Source organism: Ailuropoda melanoleuca, chromosome 2 (assembly GCF_002007445.2).
Source record: "Ailuropoda melanoleuca isolate Jingjing chromosome 2, ASM200744v2, whole genome shotgun sequence".
In the NCBI taxonomy this organism is placed as follows: Eukaryota; Metazoa; Chordata; class Mammalia; order Carnivora; family Ursidae; genus Ailuropoda; species Ailuropoda melanoleuca.
In genome coordinates, this window is record NC_048219.1 from 5,640,143 (window position 1) to 5,662,961 (window position 22,819).

Here is a 22,819-nt window from a genome sequence, read left to right on the forward strand (position 1 = left end):
CACTGTGCATATATTGCTTATGTGCTGTGGAAAAGCAGTATTATAAAAGTTAACATATAAAATCCTTCTTGATTGAAGGAAAGACCAAAAAATGAAAAATTTGTCAAATTATAAAGTGGGATTATGTAAAATTTTACACATTCCTTTAACTTTTAAAACTTATTTAGTAATAAAACTGCCCTCCATTCCCTGCCTAAAAGAAAAAGTTCATAAATAGTGTATAAGGCCCCCAACCACCCCCAGGCAACGAAAAAACACAAACTGCCTTCCTCCTCCCTGTTCCCACCCCTGGGGGCCCCAGCTGCCCCTGGAAAACCTCCTCAACATGCTGAGCAGGTCCATGGGCCCCGTTCCTGAGACAGGAGGCAAAAAGCAGAGAGGCTGCTGTTATCAGTCACTTTATTGCATCCAGGATATATCAGAGGCCGGACTACCCCTACCTCCAGCCCTGCTGAACTCCCTTCAGTACCTCTTTGGCCTTTGTAGAGGGTTTTCTCTCTGCCTGGAATGCCCTTCTTCATCTGCAAACTCCTATTCACCCTTCCCAACCCAAGACCGTGAGGGTGGCAGGCAGCACTGACTAGTCCTCCTCCGTGCGTCCCTTGACAGGTCATTCGAGTATCAGAGCTCTCATCATCCTGCGTGTGTGCGTGGATTCACAGCACCCAGCTGGTAGCCTGCCTCTGAGCAGAGGCCCAGGAAATACTGAATGGATAACTGAATCATGAACAAGGAAAGCAGGAGAGAGGCTGGGAACAGGGTGTGTTGGACACAGAACCAGAGCTAGAAAAGCTGGGGCTCCCTCTGTGGGACGGTGACTGAGGAGGTATGGGCACTGGGTGGGATCCATTTCTACCTAGCACAATCTTCTACCTTTGAAGACTCCCTGGAAGTCCAAGACTCCAGGCTGGAGCTCAAGGAATGGTAAGACCCTACATACATTTGGGGCCTGCCCCTTCCCCCCCAGTGAAATCTGGGTAGAGGCGGGGCTGCTGAAGCCTCTTCTGCCTCTGGCCTAAATTCTGCCTTCACCCTCTCTCAGATAACCTGGAAGCTCCCAACCAGGCCCCTGGCCCCAGTGACCCCCGATCCTCACCCCTAGTGAGAGGCAATGGGGAGAGGCAAGATTGGTTGGCCCACATCTTTATCTCTTTTCCTCTCCCAGGGCAGGGGGCTGGGGCAGACCCCGGAGTGGACCCCAGCAGCTCCCGGCCAAATCCCCAAATCCGAGGACTGGCTGGTACCACTTCTGGCAGCTGAGGCGTTCACAGAATGTCACCGCGGGCCAGAGACAAACAACTTTACCAGGCCTTGTTCCCCTCTGGAGCCAAGCCGGGACCCCAGGGCTCCCACTCTCCCTCCCTCCCAGCCGCCACCCCCCAACCCCCCCTTCACTGGGTCTTCCGGTGCAGTTTGCGCCACACCAGCTGGCTCAGGAGGAACGCCGTCAGCACACTGCTGCCCACGGTGAGCAGGAAGAGGCCAGAGAAGTTGTGGGGCCAGCGGGTGTGCAGAGGCTCATAGATGGGCCGCCGGGCCTCGTAGTCCAGGGCCACGGCCTCCAGCTGAGCCAGCGTGCACAGCACCAAGAACACGTGGAAGAGCTGGTGCCCCTGCCCGAAGAGGTGGCAGCTGCCGGGAAACCAGCGCTCGGGCACGAAGGCTGAGAAGAAAGCCGCGGCCAGCAGGAAGAAGACCACCTGGCACTTGTGGTAGAGAAGAGCGGGGTCATCCGCGGTCGGGTCGGGGGTCACCAGGATGCGGTGCACCACGGGGCTGATGTCCAGCGCGTAGGCCAGCGCCGACGGCACCTCCTGGCAGGTGCGGCCCAGCAGGCCAGGCTGCTGGCTATACTTGCTGTAGCAGGAGCCGGTGCAAGACAGCCAGGCGAGAAAGGCGGCGGCGGGCAGGAAGGCGGTCTGCACCCGCGCGTGCCAGGCGGGCTCGATGGCGTAGTAGAAGTGCGCCAGGGCGCTGCCGAACTGGTACACGGCCACGCCCACGTAGTCCAGGAAGAAGAAGCTATAGTGCCAGAACTCGGACTTGGCCTGCAGGAGGTGGGCCAAGGCGCTGAGGGAGAGGTAGGTGAAGGAGGCAAGGACGATGATGAAGAGGGGCAGGGCGTGGGGGTCTCCCCAGAAGTCCACGGTCCCCGCGAAGACGGCCAGCCGCAGCAGCAGCACCAGCGCGGCCAGCAGGTGGGTCCAGACGTTCACCGCCTCGTTGTGCTGCTGGAACAGCGTCCGGAAGTAGAAGCGCCAGGTCTGATGCAGCGGCCGGTAGCCCACGTAGATGTACGGCTTCCAGAAGAGCGGTGGCACCTCCGCCCGGTCCACCGTGAAGACGGGCTCTGGCTGCCCCGAGGGCTGCGGCTCCCGGTGGGCCTGCCGCAAAGCGGGCAGGAGATGGCTGAGCTTCTGGGCCACCATGGTGGCCATGGCTGTGGGCCAGGCAGGTAGCTGGGAGAGAGGCCAGAGAGCGAAGTCAGGGGACCCTGGCCCACCGTGAGCAGCAGCTGGGAGGCTCTGGAGCCCAGTTCTTACTCCCTCCTTCCCGCCCCCTTTATCCCTACACTGAGTTTCCGGAGAGAACAGTCATCCTACGCCAGATCGCAGCTCTGCCCCCACAACTTTTCTGCACCCTGATGTATCCCAAGTGCCTAGAACAGTGCCTGGCGTGCAGTAGGTGCTCAATCAATGCTTGAGGAATGAATGGAGGCGGCTCACTGCCTCAGCCACTTCCATTCCAGTCTAGGTCCACACGGCAGCCCCTGCTGCTTTCTCCTGTGTTCATGTCGCCATCTGCATTCACCTGCTGGGGACGGTGACCTTGCTAACAGACCCGCTGCCTCCACCTTTAGCCCCTTGGGAGTGGCAGAGTCTCCCACTGACCATCAGCCTCCAGGATCTGGTCCCTGCTACCTCTTCCTGCCCTATTGCTCAGCCACAATGCACTTCCAACCCAGCCACGGCCTCGCCACACCCCTCAGCCTGTTTCACACGGCCTGAGGTTTACGCAAGCTGTTCCCTCTGCCTGAGACAGTCTCCTCATCTTGCCTACCTGGTAAACTCCTAATCATCCCTCAAAACCCGTTCTTCCGTGATACTTTCCCTGGTCCCCTGAACTTCTGATGATGACCTCTCTACTTGAGTGCCTACCATAAGATACCCATCTTTTAACCATTATAACATTTCTTATGGGCATTAAAATCGTTAATGTGAGCTCATGAAGGGTAGGCAGTTAGTCTCATTGTTTTGTGAACCTGTGATGCTTAGCGGGTAGCAGGCACTCAATGTTTGTTAAACCAAAGAGCGTAACAGCATCCCGATAACACTTCATACCCTTGAACTCCCCAACTTCAAAGGTGCCCCCCCAAAAAAGCCACTTTTTTCCCCTGAAAGTCCCCAGTAACAACGGATTCAATAAAAACAGCCCTTTCCCTCAGCCACACCTCGACTCAAAAGATCCCTCCTCCAGACTTTCCACTCCCACCACGGCTGCTAATTCCAAAGAAATCAAATCTAACCCTTTACCCTGGCATTCAAGACCCTGCTCCTACCCTTATTTCCTACCTAAGCCAAACACCACAACCTCTTCCAACCTCCCTCGCCTCCACTGAAATCCTTTAGGGCCAGTTCAAACTGCCACCTCCACGGGGCCTCCTTACTGCACCCCCCACCCTGTCTACTCCCCGTCTACTCCCCCTGTACAGGTTATAGAATGTACCATATAATGCATATTCATTCACTCATTTGCTCACTTAGCAAACACTGAGCCTCTCCTCTGCCTCAGGCCCTGTGCTGGGTCCAGGGGAGGGCAGAGAGGAAAAAGATTTGATCCTGCCCCCAGGAACTTCATGGTATGGTGGCAATTATCGAAAGGAAAACAAATCATAGCAAATGCTTTCACAGTGCTTGCGATGTGCCAGACTCCCAGACTCCGTTTTAAGCACTTTATGTATAATTAACTCATTTATGCTTCATAACACCCTGGGAATAGGTACTTCCGTTATTCCCATTTTGCAGATAAGGAACTGAGGCATAGAGATGCCCACCCACCTAGCTAGGAAGTGGCAGAGGCACGGTCTGGACTCAGTTTGCCTTCTTAACCACTGCCCTAAACTGTCCTTTGCAAGACCAGCTGTCAAGCTCCACTAATCATTTCACAGTTATAGACTCTCTGTGTAGTTTTGCCTGAAACCAGTTGCTTAATTCAGGCTTATCATCATTCACTGTGTCATTCATTAACTCAAATATCTATTGAAACTCTAGCACTGCTAGACAACTCCCATCCCTCCAACGAGCGTATTGGACTCAGCATCCTGGTTTTCTGTCCATCTTTCATCAGATATTTATTGCAACTACCTTTGCACCAGTCATTGTAAGAGGCAAGGAGATCTGGGCAGGATAAAGCTCTCATGTTTCTGCCGCCAGCAGCACCATAATCACCCCCAAAGCCCCCCCCCAATAATTTACACACAGTCCAAGTAAATGTAGGGAGCTTGCCATGCGAAGGCACTATTAAGACAAGCCCCCAGCTCCCCCTCCTCCTCACCCTAGCCTGGCCTGCATTGCGAAGCACCCCCTGCATTACACTTCTCAAGTCAGCTCTGGTCTCTGGCCTCAACTAGTCCACTGAGGAGGCCAGAGTTAAACAAGTCACTACAATACTGCACTAGGGGTGCTTTGGCAGGGGAGTGCAGGCCTCTCCCACTTCCCATTCCCCAGACAGCATGGCACAGGCCACATTTAGGAAGCAGAACTTGCTGGCTGCTTCCGTCCATGAGAACTGCCCAGCCTGCCTTGCTAGTGGAGAAGCCAGCACTGGAGGTCCTCTCCTCCTGAAGAGGCTGGACTTCAGCCTCTCCCCTTGTCTACAATCTTGGCTTTCCAACTCAGAACCTCAGGAAGCCAGAAAAGGCCTCTGAAAGTGTCTCATGCAGCACCTTTGTTCTATACTGAGGGAACGAGAGCCCAGAGACAAGAAGGCCTTCCCCAGAGTTGCCCAATCCAGCAAGGTTTCCATTCCACCACAAGAGAAAAGACTAGGGAATGATAATGTGCGATGGTGGCCTAGTTCCTGGGTCCCTGTGACCCATTAAATCTAGTCCAGGCTCCATACCCCATTCTTAGAACTTTTCAAGTCATAACAGCCTATTAAAGGCTCTGAGAAGTTGTGCAGCAAAGAAGCCAGCTTCGCTTTGTTGAACCTCCATTTGTCAAGCCTACCTTACCAAGGATTCTTTTCCTAGTAATAATTATACAATAAAGCCAGCTGAAATGTATACTTACTATATGCTTACTCTTTATAACCTTGTTGCAATTAATTCTCATAACTAGCCTCCTGAGGTAGGTATTATGCCCATTTTCTTTTTAAGGATAGTGAAACTCAGAGAAGTTAGAAGCTCCTTCCCCAAGGTGCACATCCACACACGCGTGCATGCGTATCCACACACGCATGCATGCGTGTACACACACACACATACACGCACACAGAGGTTACCCCGCCTCCTGTCATGCCAATGTGCATCCCACAGAACTACTTTGGAAAATAATGGTCTAAAGCAGGTAGCCAAGGCCTTTCCCATAAATTATTTCCTTAGTCTTCCGGCAACTGACATGCATCCAGGGACCTCAGTCTCCCCACATTACCAGCCACCCATTTGACACTGAGGGAACAAGAGGCCAGAGACAAGAAGGCCTTCCCCAATTAAACTGATCTAAGAAGGCTCTATCTACACCAATGAAGCCCTTGCTCACAGCCACTTCCTCAGGTGATGACAGATCCCTCAGGGCCCTTCTCCTCCACCAGACACAGTGGGGCCTAAGCACAGAACCCAGAGGCTACATACTGGGATAAAGAGATCCTGCTCCCTACTTCCTTTAGACCTCACCCAGAGGCCCCATTCCATCTGGATACGTCTATTTTCAGGATTAGTTCCCATCTCCTGACTCCTTGGAAAGGGACCCCTGAATCCAGGGGAAAGGAGCAGGTGCAGGGGTCCAGCATGAGCTGGAAGGAGGAGGGTAGGTATCCAGAGGCCACCCTCAGAGAATCCTCGGAGTCATCTGCCCACCAGGCTGCCAGGACCTGCCTGTTTTGGGCCACCCTCCATGGCCCCCCTCCAAGCCTACGTTACCTAGGGGTTTTTCCACTAGGGGTTTTTCTAGGGGTTTTTCTCGAGCCTTGGGGCCGATGGCTTCCGCTGTGGGACTGGGCAAATTCACCAGATGCCAAGCTCTGGTTGGCACTTCCACAGAAGAGGGTCACTAGGGGCGGGACTTCCAAGGACTGGAGGTGTCTTGTGTGATGTCACCAGAGGGTGGGGCTAAAGAAAACCTCCACCTCTCCCTTCCCCCTCCCACTATCACCATTCCCACACTGGTCAAATCCCAGCTAAACACTGCCCTCCTAGCCAGGTCTCAGCTGCAGAAGGAAGCTCAGTGTCACCACATGGAACATCTGGGGAAACCCAGGGCTGGCTAAAAAGTTGTGACTTACCCAAGATTCACACAGCAAGATGGGCAAAGCTGGGCTGAGATCAGGTGACCAGGGCCTGGTTGATGGATGTCAGGCAAACTTGACTGGCTTCTGTCCCCTACTCACCAGGAATCATAATGGAAAGAAGTTAGAAACAAAGGAGAAAGCAGACACCACAAAGGTTCATGAAGGAGATGGACTTCAGATTCAGAAAAACCATGTTTGATGCCGGCTTCCATCACATGCTAGCTGTGTGACCTAAGACAAGTGACTCACCTTCTCTGAGCCTTAGCTCTCTCATGGGAATTATAATATTATCTATAGCATAGGTGGTTGTAAAGATTAAACACATTAGAATAAAGTTTTAGCACAGTTTAGGGACTCGATAAATGATTATTGTTATTATTAATTATTAATAGTAGTAGTAACTAATTATTATTAACAGCAGTAGTATTTTAACTATCTCCAGCCTGAGTCATAGCATTTGAAATATCCCCAGCCCTACAGGTTTGCCTGGCATCGCCCAAAAAAACTGTCCTCTTTTAGCCCTCAGTAGCTGGTTCCGCTGGATTTGGGGGCTTCAGTTAACTGTGTCTCTTGCAATGTTTACCTTTCCCTGAGGATGCATGTAAGGACCAGGGAAATTTGGCTGGAGTTGGAACTTCTAGGGACACTGACCTTATTTCATAATTGAATTCTCCTCAGCAAAGACCATTCGGAGTAATCCCTCTGGGTCCAGAGAGCCCTGAAGATTCGCACTTGTGCCACACAGACCCAAAAGCGGTGGCTGGGAAGTGACACCACCAGGGAAAGGGGTCTCAGCTTCAGCTGCTCCATCCCCCCAATGGGAGGTTCAAGAGGGTAGACCATGCCAGCAGGTGATCCAAAAGGCATGTAGCCTGGCCAGGGCATGTCTTGCAGGCTCGAGAGGCTTCCAGGTTGGCTGAGCCTCAGCACTGAGATCTCCAGGGCCCACCTGGGAGCTCCTGTCAATTGGAGAAGCTCGGTCCTCCTCTGCCCTCCCACCTCCCATTCCCCTTTTCCTAAACACAAGGTCAACCTCCTCACCTCACTCCCCAACCCAGGCTCGCCCCAGTTCCTCCTGGTCTCTACCTGATACACTGCCAAAGAGTCCCCCAAACACCTGAGGGGCAAAACAGATGGCCAGGTTGTAGGGATGGGCCAGGAAATGGGCTTCAAAGTGGAAGAGCTCCAAGTTCTACCCATCCCATTGAGTTCAGCATACACGGCAGGCCAAACGCTACAGGGCAGGGGCAGAGGGTGAAGGAAGCAGACAGATTCGCTGCCCTGACAGGGCTCCTGCCACACAAATGAAATGCCTACAGGCTGAGAAAAATCCTGCCCGGAGAGAAGGCACGCAGTTGGTGACCGTGCAGAATTGGAGAGAGCTGACACCCCAAGGGAGGGTGTCTGCCACTCACCTCCGGGAGACAATTTCAAGAGAAGCCAGGTCCCCATTTTTATGTGAGGGTGGGATTTCAAGTCTGACACTTATTGGCTGTGTGACTTGGCTCTTAAGTCCCTTAACCTCTCTGAGCCTATTTCCTCATTCATAATCGAAGGATAGTAATAGCTACCCCTTGGGCTCTTGTGAAAGCAAAACAAAGTGAGAGATCCAAGGTGTCGGCTCTGGCACAGCACGGCCCTGCAATTTCGGCTGGGTTCTAGTCCTGGCCCAGCTGTTCAATCCCTCTGTGATCTTGGACAAGCCCACTCCCCTCTTGGCCCCGTTTCTCCAAATGTCGAAGGAGAGAATGAATTTACCAGTAACATCAAAGGGCCCTTCAGGTCCTGAGATGTTCCAATATTTGTTTTAGGCCTAGTGTGTGCCAGGTGCTGTTCAGCAGTGAACAAAGCAGTTAAAACACTTCCCTCATGGAACTAACAGCCCAGCTAACTAACAGCTAAGGGTGAGAACTAAGAGTATGAATACCCTGCCCTCTTGGAGCTTAACAGCCTAACTAAAAAACGCTTAACTATTATGAGTATTAATTGGTCATAATTCCACTTTCTCTCTCGCCATCTTGGCACGCAAAATATTCATCGTTGCTTCTCTGGGCCCTGATTGCTCAGCACAGTCCCTTAAAGACAACTTTATCTTGCCGTAGAAGGCAAAGTCTAACCTCAGATAAAAATAACAGTAAGGCGGGGGGAAGCCTGGCTGGCTCAGTAGGTAGAGCACGCGACCCTTGATCTCAGGGTCATGAGTTCAAGCCGCATGTCGGGCCTGGAGCCTACTTAAAAATAATAATCACAATAATAATAGTAAGGCCAGACCTGTGTTAACACTGGAGTTGTTAGAGCTAAATGTTCTTGAGGGGTCCTGACTGATAAGGTATATAAGATATCATGTAAGAGCCCAAAATATTATTTATAAAATTAGGCACTAACATTAGTAATTTACGGCGGCTTGCTGTTTACAAAGAACTTTCACATACACTTCATCTCTCCCTCAAAGCAACTCTGAACCTCCATGTAAGCTGGTGTCACAGCCCAGGAGGCAGGATGGCCGGACACGACATCTGACTCCAAAACCAGTGCTCTTGCCCTTCATCCACTGTAGTCAACTCCCAGGCATCCAGTGGGTGGCCACAGATTACACACGCAAAGTTTTCATCCCTGGCTGGCCTCCTGATCTCCCAGCAACTGGGTCACCTCCCTCAGTGTAAACCAATTGCCCAACTCGGCAGAACGTGTTTAAGAAAAAGTTCTTCCATTTCTTCCAAAACTGAGCAGAAATCATTTTTGTTTTTTGTAAACACACCCTGGGCCTCCATTTGTGATCAGAATAGGATAAATAAGCCAAAGGAATTCTGTGGAACTCAGACTCACTAATACTCTGAGGACAAGGAAGAACCGGTAGGAAGAAAGCAGGCTCAGAGAGGTTGGGTGGAGGTTGGGTGAGCTGGCTACGGTCACCCAGCACGGGATGGAAAAGGGACCCAACTTTCACTTCTGGCCAGCAAGCGCCCCTCTAGTCAGGGAAACTGAGGTTGGAGTGGGGCAGTCTCTCACCAAAGGGCTCTGAGGTGGCACAAGCCCCTTGACGTGAGGCTGGAACCCTCTCGCACAACAGCTAAAGCATCAGGTCCTGGGCCATCCAAGCAGGGGCAGCCCGGCTCTGGGAAACCACCAAACTCTCACACTCGCCAGCTGTGGCCTGACCAGGCCCCTCACTCAGGCCAGGCCTGCACGGGCTGCCCCGGGGAAACCTCTGGGGGTCCTCAAAGCCTGCAGGCTTGAAGCTAATGCTATGGGTGGTGTGGGGCTCCCTCCCCTGCCCCTCACTGGGTAGGGAAACCTCCATGCTTTCCTGACACCAAGACAGGCCTCCCCATCCCACACGGCCTAGGCGTCCCCCAAGTTGGACCCCCTCACGTCATCCAGTTCCAGGTACTCGCGCCCCTTGTGACCCCGGAGTCTCCCTAGATTCCCCCGCAGTGCGAGCCCCGAGCCCCCGGCCTCTCCTCCTCCCCGCCACCGCCGCCCTCCCCGGCCGGCCGGCCGGCCGCCCTGCCCACTCCGTCAGATGCGCTCTGCTCCAGCCCGTCCCCCAGCATCCTCCCGCTCTCACCGGGGTGCTCCGGCTCCGGCTCCGCGGCCCCGCCCGGCCTCACCCCTGCGCGCGCGCTCGCCGCCGGCCCCCCCTCTGCCCGGCCGCGTACCTTGCAGCGGGGAGGAGCGCGGCGGCGAGACCCAGGCTGGGGCTGGGACCCGCGGCCCTCGGCTTCCCGGGCGACCTGCAGGCAGATAAAAGGGCGGCCGGTGGCCCCGCCCCAAAGCGAGCGGTGGGCGGGGCGGCGGCGGCGGGCGGAAGGGGCGTGGGGGCACAGCCGGCCTTCCTCCGCCGCGCCCACTTGTTGCCCGCGGAGGCAGGGGGGCCCCCCCACCCCGGCGACCACGGAGTCGTGGTCATCCCTGTGGCCATCCTGCGGAGAGGTGGGGAGACGGAGGCCCGGAGAGCAGAAGCGGTTGCCCAAGACCCCGGCTGGGCGGCGGCGCTGCCGAGGCTCCAGCCCAGCGGGTATCACTTCTGCGGATTGGAAGCACGAGCTCCGGAGTGCGGGGTGGCAGCCTGGCGGGCGCCGGGCAAGTTGTAGCAGGAGCGCGCGCAGGTTGCGGGCGAGACCCCGCCGCGCACCCCCGAGGCCGCTCCGATGCACACAGGCCACCGGCCCCTAGGCTGCTTCTGGTCGAGATGGGCCTGGCCTTCCCCGTTTTCATCCCTCTGCCCGGGAGCCACCTCTGCATCCCTGTCTTTTTCAAGTTCCCACCTCAGCCCTCTCCGTGGGCGCTTCCCTGGGCGGCCGGCCCACGGCATGGTGTTTGAACCTCTTAAAACACCCACTTTCTACTCCCTAGTGTAACATCTCCCCCCAGAAGTGGGAGCACCCAAAGGGTGAGGGATCCCTGCATAGAGAAGGCCCTCAGCAAAGACTGACAGGGATTTTCCGCTCCTCTGGACCTGGACCAGGGTGGGGAGACACCTCCACCCCATCTGGGGCACACACAGCCTAACGGGTGCGGAGCTGAGAGGGGACAGTCTAAGTGGGGACACTGCTCCGCCCTCAGGGAGTTTTGGGTCCATTCTGGGAGACGGTGTGGGGCGTGGGCATAATGACAGGATCCAAGTCCTGGTGCTACCCCCAACTCACCATGTGACCTTGGGCAAGTCTTTTTCTCGGCCTCAAGTTTATTACCTATGAAATGGAAGTAATAAAATCCGACAGGTTGTTAGGAGAATTAATAAAACAGTGAGTATGAAGGTTCTTCATAAACTGCAATGAATACTAGAGGAATGTATATTTCCTTGTTATATTATTAATATATATATAATCATAATCATAATAATCCTAAGAATTAGTTAAATCTCTATAGAAAAAGTGGCATAGAAGATCCAATCATTTAGAACAGGTAGGGTATGGGAAATGAAAACAAGTAAGGACATTATGGAAATTATATTCTATATGATGGAATATATTCTATCACAGTGAATAAAAATTTAAAATTTAGAAGGTGACTTAGACTCCACTTCCAGTTTTGGAACATGTTTTTAAAGCTACAGTTTAAAATAAAATAAAATGAAATAAAGTTACAGTTTATTAAGCTCTTCTCATGTGCGCTAAGTAGTTGCCAAGCTATCTCCTTTGAGCCAGACAACACTATGAACCCATTTTACAAATTGGGAAACTGAGGATCAGAAAGGGGACATGGGACTGTTAATATCTCATTTAGCCTCATCCATTCCTACAAATTGGGTGTGATGACCCCCATTTTACGGACAGAAAAAGTGAGTCCTAGAGAGGAGAAACGATGTACTCCAGGTCACATAGCTCCTGATGTACGTAGGCTCTGAGAAACGGATCTGGAGGTGTGCTCAGGGTAGAAAAGTCACGTGCCCCTGAAACTTGGCTATGAATATTTGAGAGCTGAGTGATAAAAATTTTAAAAAGTAGAAACAGTGACCAGTTATGGAGCCCTGGCCATGTGCTCAGCCCGATGCAAAGCCCCTTCCACGCACTATAAGCCCATGAGGGTGTTGTTTCTTTATCTCATTTCGTGGATGAGGAAACTGGTTCCGGAAGATGCTACTTGCCCAAGGCCACCCCATTGGCTAGTGGCAGGCCTGGATCCCAGCCTTGCTCTTATCTGCTACACAGTACTGGTAACAAGGAGTGAAGCTGTGGGGCCAGGACAATTCCTTCCCTAGCCGGCTGTGCCCCAACTCCTTTTCCAGCCCAAGGCAGCTCCCTTCCCTGCCCTCCCCCAGCTTAGCCACCTGAGTGAGGCCCAGTGACTCCATTGCTCCAAGAGCCCAGAGCCCTGGAATCCTTTGAGTCCAGACCCTAGAAGAGGAAGGTGGGGAACCCATCCTGTAAGCTGCGCACCCCGCAGCTGCCCTCCCAGATGCCAGGCTCGGCTGTCAGAGGAACAGGGTCTCCAGGGAGACCAGCCTCCTGGGCAGGCCTAACGAGTTGAAAGGCCTCAGAAGACAGGCTCTGAGCAAGGAGACCATCAGGAAGGGCTTCAGTGAACCCAAAGTAAGAGAAAGGATGTGGGGCCTGACTGTCCTGGATACATTCTTATCTTTTCCCCAAAACAAGGGCATCCATTTATCGGGGGCAGCAAAGCAGTGAAGCCCATGACTGTATTGTGCCTGGGTTCACACCTTAGCTCTGCCACTTACCCCAGGCAACTTATGTAGCCTCTCTGGCTATTGAATTCATTCATCCCAAAACAGGTCAGTACCCTGCATATAGGGTTGGCATGAAGAGTAAGTGAAGTCATTTTTGTAAAGTACTCACGGCACCGGGCATATCGTGCCATTGCTTAGTTCATTTCTTTACTCCCCCTCTTTGCCAGTAAGGGAGAAAGATAAAGGCTTATTGTAAGCCCCTGATGTCGAGGTGGTTTGTTACACAGCGTTATGGAAGCAATTTCTGACTCATACACATAACAGAGCCAGGATGAAAAGGCAGGGGTCTGACCCAAGACCACATTTCAGCTGTGTGTGGTGCAGGGGGGAGGCCAGTGCAGGGGACACTGATTGCCTACAGAAATTCTCTGCCTACAGTCCACTTGGAGTGAGCCTTACAGGATGAGAAAGGGTTCTCTGAGCCATAAGGAGGGAAAGAACTTTCCAGACAGTGGCAACAGCATGTGCAAAGGTACAGAAGTGTGAATGGTAGGGTAGGTTTAGGGAAGGAGCCACCATGTTCTAGGGCTGGAGCAGAGGGGGCCTGGGGGCAGCAGGTGACATTTGAAAGGTAAGGAGAGGCTAGAAGGAAGGGAGACTTGCCTGGGAAGCGGGTTTTATCCTGAAGGCCATGCGGAGATCAGAGGCAGAGATTAGAGAGAGGGGTAAGATGGGGTGAGGGGGCTTCAAGGAGACCAATGAGAGAGGTGGGGGGTGTCCCCTGGGACTCCATGACTGGGTGTCAGACTCCTGCCCAAGAATCCCAAAGGGGAAGGGTTGGCAGTAGAAGCAGAGGCGGGGGGGGGGGGGGGGGGGGGGAGCTGACTGCATTTGCAGGGAAGCAGGGAAGCTGGCTGCAGGTGGGTGCTGTCCCCAGGCTGTCGTTGTGCCACATGAGAGAGGCAGCCTTAGATCCAGCCCAAGAAGGTCTCCTGCAGGGGCCAGGAGGCCTCAGCACAAAGAGGCTGGAGGGGTCCTGGGACTGGGGGGAGCCATCATAAGCAGCTGGCCCTCCTCGAGGGATCCCCAGCAGATGCCCCACGGTGACTGTCCCAAGCAAGGCAAACACACGAGTTGCCCGTCAGATTGCAGCTTCGGCAGGGGGTGGGCTGTTCCACACATGCCGACCTCAGCCCCACTCCAAGCGTCCGCCAGGCCGGCCTCCACTCTCCGGCCTCCAGGCTCTCCTGGAAGCTGTAGCTCAGCCAGCTGGTTTGGGTGCCGTCTAGAAGCGCGGGCACTTAGCACTGTGAGAACGGCTCTCAGGCCCTCGTGGAAGCTGCTGGAGAAAGCTCCAGCCTCCTGTTCAAAAGAAGACAGCTCTGGAAGGCATTTGGTCTGCATCGGGCTTTCTGAAATCCAGGTCCCACCACCCAAAGCAGCAACCTGGAAGACACATCCCATCCTCCTTTGCGCTTTGCCTGCTTCCTTGTCTCCCCACCCCTTCCCTTCTGCTTTCTGGGGTCACCTCCCAAACAAACTACTCACACCTAAGTCTCTGCCTCAGGCTCTGCTTTGGGGGAAAACCAGACCAGGACTTCGGGACCTCCTCCGCCTACCCCCTAAGAAAAAGAGTCGGCTTTAACACCTGCCATGCCTGGAACGCTCAAGACAAGTACGGGCTAAGGCAGACCTTTCTGGAGCCTTTAACCTCACTACGTTCCCGTTCCCTCCTGGGCAGCCCTGGAGAGGGCAGAACCTCAGCGAGCAGCAGGGGAGGAGGGGCGCAGGCTCAAAGGGCAGAAATAAAGTACAAGCCAAGCACGCACTTCTCTCGGACTCCAGACTCCAAGTTGCCAGCACGTTCCTACCTCTTGACCTTTCCACTTGATATTCCTTCTGCCTGGAACTCACTTTGCCCCAGACAGGACCAGCGTCATTTCTGAGGCCCTGTGCAAAAGGAAAATGCAAGGCTTTGTTTAAAACTTAACAACTGCAATAAAGTGAAAGCAGCCCATGAAACCAAGCATGGGGACCCTCCTGACCCCAAGCTCCTATGTGACTGCAGGGGTCACGTGGCCAGGACGCTGGGTATGGCTCCCAACAGCTGAACTTCTGTCTGCTGCCCCGCTGCCTTCGGATGTCTGTTTCAATGTCCCCTTATCCAATGGGGCGCCTGGCCGGCTCAGTCGGTACAGCATGTGACTCTTGATCTCAGGGCTGTACGTTCGAGCCCCGTATTGGGTGTAGAGGGGGCTTAAAAAATCAAATCTTGGGGGGCGCCTGGGTGGCACAGCGGTTAAGCGTCTGCCTTCGGCTCAGGGCATGATCCTGGCGTTACGGGATCGAGCCCCACACCAGGCTGCTCCGCTATGAGGCTGCTTCTTCCTCTCCCACTCCCCCTGCTTGTGTTCCCTCTCTCACTGGTTGTCTCTATCTCTGTTGAATAAATAAATAAAATCTTTAAAAAAAAATCAAATCTTGGGGCACCTGGGTGGCTCAGTCAGTTAAGCATCTGCCTTCAGCGCAGGTCATGATCCCAGGGTCCTGAGATCGAGTGCCGCTTGGGGCTCCCTGCTCAGTGGGGAGTCTGCTTCTCCCTCTGCCCGCTCCCCCTGCTTGTTCTCTCTCTGACAAATAAATAAAATCTTTAAAAAAAAAAAAGCTGTTGAATAACTGAACTCTACCTCTGAAATCAATAATACATTATATGTTAATTAATTGACTTTAAATTAAATAATTAAGTACAATCATACAGTGAAAAAAAAAGTCCCTGTTTCCCTCAATAACTGACTGCAGTATCACAGTTTTTGATTCTTGCCAATCTGCGGGGCGAGAAATGGAATCTCAGTCTTCTTTTCAAATTTCTCCTATTATGAGAGAGGCTGAGTATCCACTAAAGCACAGTGACGTTGAGATTTCTTAGAAGAAGTCTATACTTGGCCTTCATCTCTGTGGCTCACGGCTCCTGAAGCCCTTGTAATTCCCTAAGCGGTACAAACACTCAGAGCATCTGTTGTTCAGAGGCAACTTGCTGGGCTCCTGGATGGCTCCTGGACGGGGGCTGGCCACCAGAAAGACCAAACCATTAGAAGCGTGGCATTTTCAGCGCCTACCCCCTACTTCTCCAGAGAGGGGAGAGGGGCTGGAAATGGAGTTAATAATTGATCGAGCCTACATGAAGCCTCCATAAAATCCCAACAGTATGGGGTTTGGAGAGCTTTCATTTGGGTGAACACAGCCACACCTGGAGAGTGACGTACCCCAGCTCCATGGGGGACCAAAGCTCCCGCACTCTGGACCTTCGCGCACCTTGCCCTAGGTATCTCTGCGTCTGGGTGTTCACTGTACCCTTTGATAAACTGTTAAGTGCAAGTAAGTGTTTCCCTGAGTTCTGCGAGCCACTAAGAAATGAATCAAACCCAAGGAGGGGGCCACTGGAACCACTGATCTATAGCCATTTGGTCAGAAGCACATGTGATGAGCTGGGTTCGTGACTGGCATCTGAGGTGGGGCAGGGGACAGTCTTAACCTGTGGGATCTGATGCTCTCTCTGGGTCAATAGTGGGTTGAATTCTCAACACCCTGCAGGTGTCTGAGAATTGCTTGGGGTTGTGCGGGAAGTCCATCCCATCCCCAGACATTGGAATTGGGGCCAAGAACGCAAAAGAGTTGGTGGTGGTGAAGTGGGATTTGCTAGAACATTCCTGGCTGGTGGAAAGACGTGGTTTGGGAAGAGAAAGATGAAAGGCTGGGGGTGAAAAACCTTTGATTCCTGGGTGACCACGTGGTCACCCGTGGGCTGGAGCAGCGGCTGTGCTGGGCTCAGCTACTCAAGGTAAAAGTTGCCGATGGAATTTAGAGATGCAGCCAACCCTTGAGCAGCCGGCTCACTGGATGCATTAGGAAATGCAAACTGATAAGGAAAAGGGTAAAATATTCTATCCCTTGGTTATTGTTGTTTGAGTGTCAGCCACCAGCCTCCGCCACCCCCTTCCCTGCCCCCACAAAGGAAAAAAATCACACAAAGACAACAGAAATTACCTTCCAGACCTCTGGTCACCAAAAAGGTAAATGTGGGGGAAGGACGAAACCAAGCGATGACTAAAAACAGAGGGCGCAGCATGAAGGACAGCTTCGTTTCGTGGGTCTGTGTCATCGGGTCCCCAGGGAAGCTTTACTGAATGGGTTGAGTATAACTAGTTTCTGGGCGGCGTCTGGGGTTTGGAAGCTGAAGAGGGGAAGAGCATGTCGGGTTTATGCAGCCCCCTCAGCTCACTCGAACAATCACGGACGGCGGTACACAATCCGACACGCACGGGGTTATTCCTCAGAGAACAGCCAACCCGTGGACTGGGGACAAGCCTCCGTAAGGTCTGTTTACCCTGAGGACGGAGACTGTCCAGCCTCCCCCATAAATGCCCGTGGAACACCCCAGACGAAGCAGCTGATAGACTTCATATGCAACTCATTTGGGAATGGCTTATGACCACCTGGATATTTACCCACTGAACACGCCCATTACCCAAGTCACGGGGAATGCTGTGGTTAAGGGCGCCCCTTTCACACGGGTACCTCATATAACCCTATTGCCGCAAAACTGAAAAACAGTTCATGAAGCCATATCAAATTTGCTGTCTCAGCTTCCCCTCATGGGTCTTCTAGATGCTAATAAAAACATTAGGTTATTAGAGGGTGAGAAGAGGCCAAGGGAAAGTCAAGGGACTCTTCCCAACAAGATGGAAACTTTTAGACCTTTATTAAAAAATAAGGTGACTAACAGCACCTGCGTGGCTCAGTGGGTTAAGTGTCCAACTCTTGGTTTCGGCTCAGGTCATAATCTCAGGTTCCTGGCATGGAGTCCGGAGTCGGGCACTGCACTCAGTGGGGAGTCTGCTTGAGAGTCTCTCTCTCCCTCTGCCCTACCCTCCACTCATGCTTTCTTTCTGTCTCAATAAATAAATAAACCTTAAAGAAAAAAGAGAAGGTGAATATTGGTAGAAGCATAATGAAGAGGAAACAGAGCAGGGAGAGTCACAAGACTCGTCCCCAGGGTGGAAATCTTTGGATGGTTATTTATTTTTTTTAAGATTTTATTTATTTATTTATTTGACAGAGATAGAGACAGCCAGCGAGAGAGGGAACACAAGCAGGGGGAGTGGGAGAGGAAGAAGCAGCCTCATAGCGGAGCAGCCTGGTGTGGGGCTCGATCCCATAACGCCGGGATCACGCCCTGAGCCGAAGGCAGACACTTAACGACTGCGCCACCCAGGTGTCCCTGGATGGTTATTAACAAATGGGATGAATAAGATGGTCATTGATGGGCTTGAAACAAAGCTTTTAAGTTGGGTGGGCCAAAGGACCTCCTATTGGTCCCTCGATATTAAAGTACTTCAAGTCCAATCTTTCCCCATTTGGAAAAACATTAAAAGCCTGCAGGCAGAGATTACAGTGTGAGAGCCCACCAGCACCTGCTTGCACCACCTTCCTTCCCACCCATGGAAGCATCTCCGTTCCCCAGGGTCAAGGCAAGAGCCACCTACCTGCTCCCAGAGCCGCTGGTTGGTGAGCCGCCAGGCCCTCGGCGTAGAGTAGATAGTGTCTCTGATCTCACGACAAACTGCAAGACACGGGCATTGTCACCCACCCTCAAGGCTAAAACAGGGGTTGCGGGCCTGGGTGGCTCAGTTGTTAAGCGTCTGCCATCGGCTCAGGGCGTGATCCCAGGGTCCTGGGATCGAGCCCTGCATCGGGCTCCCTGTTCCGCTGGAGCCTGCTTCTTCCTCTCCGACTCCCCCTGCTTGTGTTCCTCCCTTGCTGTGTCTCTCTCTGCCAAATAAATAAATAAAATCTTTAAAAAAACAAACAAACAAACAAAAAAAACAAAAAACAGGGGTTCCCAAACCCTGCTACACATGAAAACATCCAGGGATCTTTAAAATAGACCAGTGCCTGTACGCCACCCCCAGACTCTCTGATCTCACTGGCACGGGGAGCAACGCAGGCATCGTGAGCTGTGAAGGTGTCACAAGTTCGTGGCCGGGACAGGGTGTGTGAGGAGAAGCAGGCAGCTCTGAGCATCTGATCCGAGAGGCACTGACCTGGCCCCTGGGAGCCTGAGATTCCAGGGCACGGAGTTCAGGGCCGAGGGCATCGGTCTGGCCCCAGGTGGCACTTGGGAAAGGTTAGTTGGAGAGCTGTGGGAGGGAAGGGCAGGAGGGCAAGAATGGAAGAGAAGAAGGGAAGCCAAACCCCAGGTGGTACAGTGAGTTTGAGTCCCTTGTCTGTCGCTTTCTTTTTTTTTAGATTTTATTTATTTATTCAACAGAGATAGCCAGCGAGAGAGGGAACACAAGCAGGGGGAGTGGGAGAGGAAGAAGCAGGCTCATAGCGGAGGAGCCTGATGTGGGGCTCGATCCCTCAACGCCAGGATCACGCCCTGAGCCAAAGGCAGACGCTTAACCGCTGTGCTACCCAGGCGCCCCTGTCGCTAACTTTCTTTGTGACCGGGACGATTGCTTTCCCTCTCTGGGCCTCAGTTCCTCCACCTGGAAAAGGAGGGGATTGAATTTAACGACCGGCTCCAGATCCTTCTGGCCCCAGGGTAGGATGATGTGCCAGACCAGGCCCCAGCAGGCTGGCCCGCCTGGCGTGCAGTAAACCCAGATGGCCTTCCTGGGCTGCACATCTGTAAACAGACTGTGCACTGCCCCTCTCCGGACTCCCTGGCCCCTTCATCATGTTGCCAGACACGGTTTGTGGAAATTTTCTCTCCGGCCCTCTTAGCCCAGCTGGGGAGCGTGGCTGTACTTCCAGCTTCCGGTGGAAATTTCCACTCTCGCCCTGACAGCTGGTGGCAGACGCAGTGCCTCGGAGCGGGAGACAGACAGAGATCCCGGCAATGGGAGGGGGGCGTTTCCTAGTCAGAGGCCATAAGGGGTTCGTCAGGGATCCGGGCTTCCTCTGCAACCTCACCTGCTGTGAGCTGGCCTGTACTCCAGGGGCCAGGGACGCAGGCCCCCAGCCTTGGGGAGCTGGTCTCCTCGTGGGGAGAAGAGATATACGTGAACACTGCGCATGCAGGGAAGCAGGCTGAGGACATAGGGGGTGGCGCTGGAGGCAGGGAGGTGACCAGGGAAGGCCTTGCGGTGGGTGAGGCCACACTGTGTGATTTTCTGGGCAGCAGCAAGGACACTGGCCCTGCCACTGGGCCTCCGCGGGCGTGCTGAGGGGGGCGGGGGGAGAGTGGAGCCGTGAGATCAGAGAGTTTCCTGGGGGGGCTTCCCGTGGTCAGGACTTCAGAGTTTATGCTTAGCGCTCTGGGGAGTCCACAGGGGCTTTCTGAGCAGAGGGGTGACAGGATCTGACTTATGTTTTATTAGCTTGTTTGTGTGTTTTATTTGCTTACTTTACAACCCAGGGCTGATACTTATCTCACTGCCGGGGCATAAATGTGTCAGTTTGGCCAGGGCGAAGTTACCCTTGGGAGTGAACTCTTGGGTTAAACACCGTGCGGTGACATCATCTGGAGACGTTGGCAGAGGTCGGCGGGGGTGGGGGTGGGGGCTGACTCACCGGCCTGCTGCTCAAGGCCCCCACATGTAGGAAGGTGGAGAGAGCGGACTGCAGGGAACCTGTCACCTAGGAGCTTTGCAGGCCAGAGGCACAGCCCTCTTTGTTGGCTAGATTTTCTTTCTTTTTTTTTTTTACATAGGCTCCACACCCAGTGTGGAGCCCCACACGGCACTCAAACGCACGACTGTGAGTTCAAGACCTGAGCCGAGATCAAGTTGGACGCTTAACTGACTGAGCCACCCAGGCGCCCCAGCTGTATTTTCGTCCTGCATCCTGTTGGGACCTTGACAATGCCTTATGGGCATACAGGACTTTTGGGGTGTCAGCATCATACTTTAAGACTAGACTAAGTGTGATTTCATGAAATGCCACAGGCCTCTGTTATAAAGAAAACTGTAGGTCCAAATTGGTGTCACTAATGTTAAGGCCTTATTTCAGTAAACCAAGACTTAATATCTAGCAATAGTTTCAGTGCCCCAGGAATGTAGCCTTTAACCAGCCCAAATGTAATTTCCTGGTCAACATTAGGAGGTAACCCCATAATAAACTCCATCATTCCCCTTAGGAGGGCGATCTGGCCTAAAACAATGCTGTTTTCCCTGCCCCCTCTCTGCCTTTAAAACCCTTCCATTTTGCACAGCTCCTTGAGCTCCCCTCTGCCTGGGAAGTGAGGTGTTGCTCTATTTATGAATTGTTTCATGACGCCAATTAGACCTTCAGATTTACTCGGTTCAATTTTGGTTTTTAACAGACTCGGAAGCAGCGGTGGGATCCAAGGTGAACTTTTTTTTTTTTTTAAAGATTTTATTTATTTATTCGACAGAGATAGAGAGAGCCAGCGAGACAGGGAACACAAGCAGGGGGAGTGGGAGAGGAAGAAGCAGGCTCATAGCGGAGGAGCCTGATATGGGGCTCGATCCCATAAGGCCGGGATCACGCCCTGAGCCGAAGGCAGACGCTTAACCGCTGTGCCACCCAGGCGCCCCCCAAGGTGAACTTCTGACGGCACTCAGGGACAACGAGAAGCACAGTCTCGCTGCTCTGGGAGCCCTTGTGAGCTCTCTTTCCCACCATTTCCTAGGTCCTGGGTAAGCTCCTCTCGGTCTGAGCTCTGCTGCTTTTGTGTTGAGCTGCCGATCCAATTGGCTTTCCAGTCCGGGGTTCATAGGTCTGTCTACACAGACAGGAGGCTCTAACAGAGTGCCAATCTTCTGCCCTTGGTGCAGTCTGTAATTCTCCAGTTGTGTGGAATCCCTTTCCCCAGTTCCATTCCGCAGTCCCCATTTACTGGAGTCTGCTGGGTTTGTTTATACTGGGAATTGCGGGTAGCGCATACAGGGTCCTCTGTCGGCCAGTCCACAGGAACTTCAAAACCCAGATTCCACTCTGAGAACTGCTGATGGCAGCTCTGGCTCTCCATTCACTGGGAACGAGTCCAACAGCCTTTGTTCTCTGAGGTCTGGTTCAATCCTTTCCCCAACCCCCAGGTCTCTGGTTACTGGCAGCGCCTACACTTCCATTCTCTGGGTTACTGTTGGTTTCCATTATTGTGCACATGGGGTAAAGGCTTAGCTAAAAGAAAAAGGGAAAAAATAAATAAGACACGATCTGTGAAATCCAAAGAGTGAAACATACCACCATCCAGCACACCTGCTTATTTCATATCTAAGAACTGTGGTCCCGAAAGCTATAAATATCTTGGAAGAAAAAAAAGGCAAAATCTTAACTAAGCTCATTTTGTGTCCTGAAAAATTTGGCTTGGTAACCATTGGGTTGGGGGCCCCAAAACACAGCCACGAAGACATGGGAGTTGCTTCCCATCTGTGGCTAGTTATGGCAGGACAGAAATATGGATCAAACTCCATGTTTGGCTCCGGTTCGACCAAACTGCCATCAGCCCTCAGGGGAACTACAACCTAGAATTGCAGTGGCCCCAATGAAGAGTGGACCAATTTAATGAGATCATTAAGAGGTGCACTTAAAAGCAAAGGCTTCAAGAATTGCAAAAAGTTCAGCTCCATTGAAAGTTTAACAACAAAAAGCTGATGAAAAATTAAAAGACACAAGAGGAACCGAATACGTAAGGCAGACATCATTCTTACTGCTTCCCTCCACGCTCCTTTCTTTGAACATTCATTCTAGTTATCCTCTGTCTGAATTACCTTTACACAAAATCTGCCAAGCTAATGACTTAACAGACACCTCATATCTCCCTTCAATGACGAGCCCTTGATGAGCCCCTCCCAGAGCTGATGAGACTGAGGGTTTTTCTGGTCAAGTGCTACGTTATTTCTTGCAGCAGCCAAGGGAAAACTAAAATTAAAAAAAAAAAAAAATTCCAACATAAACCAGGTTCTGTAACATCTAGGCCACGATCCAACAATTTGAAGAATTAAAAGCAATTGTCCTTATCTTACGAATCTTTATAAAACTAGAAATGCAACTCTGGAGGCAACTCGGAGTTCCCCTCGTCCTTTCACTGATCCCCAAACTCCTCTATTTCTCTCAAAAGGCTTGTAAATTATTGGCCTCATGAAACCAGGAGGAACTCGCATTCTTTTTTCTTTTAAAGATTTTATTTATTTATTTGACAGAGAGAGACAGCCA

The 22,819-nt window shown here is 52.6% G+C and overlaps 1 protein-coding gene across 2 annotated transcripts; it reads right to left on the minus strand.

Annotated features, from left to right (window-relative positions):
* Positions 1 to 382: 382 nt before the first annotated feature.
* PAQR7 (progestin and adipoQ receptor family member 7) lies at positions 383 to 10,269 on the minus strand. Of its 2 annotated transcripts, none has more exons than XM_011228707.2 (3): positions 10,076 to 10,269; positions 6,502 to 6,598; positions 383 to 2,459 (listed from the first exon to the last, which is right to left on the minus strand). In XM_011228707.2, exon 3 carries the CDS (start codon positions 2,436 to 2,438, stop codon positions 1,392 to 1,394), a length of 1,047 nt encoding a protein of 348 aa, XP_011227009.1. In that variant the 5' UTR covers positions 2,439 to 2,459; positions 6,502 to 6,598; positions 10,076 to 10,269; the 3' UTR covers positions 383 to 1,391. The 2 variants fall into 2 exon arrangements, with proteins under 2 accessions (XP_011227009.1, XP_034502883.1); XM_034646992.1 differs by having other exon boundaries at positions 6,502 to 6,600; positions 10,170 to 10,202.
* Between the last annotated feature and the right edge of the window lie 12,550 nt (positions 10,270 to 22,819).

Bases quoted from the DNA above. Each gene is read 5' to 3' on its own strand.
- PAQR7 (XM_011228707.2), bottom strand. From the start codon at position 2,438: ATGGCCACCATGGTGGCCCAGAAGCTCAGCCATCTCCTGCCCGCTTTG.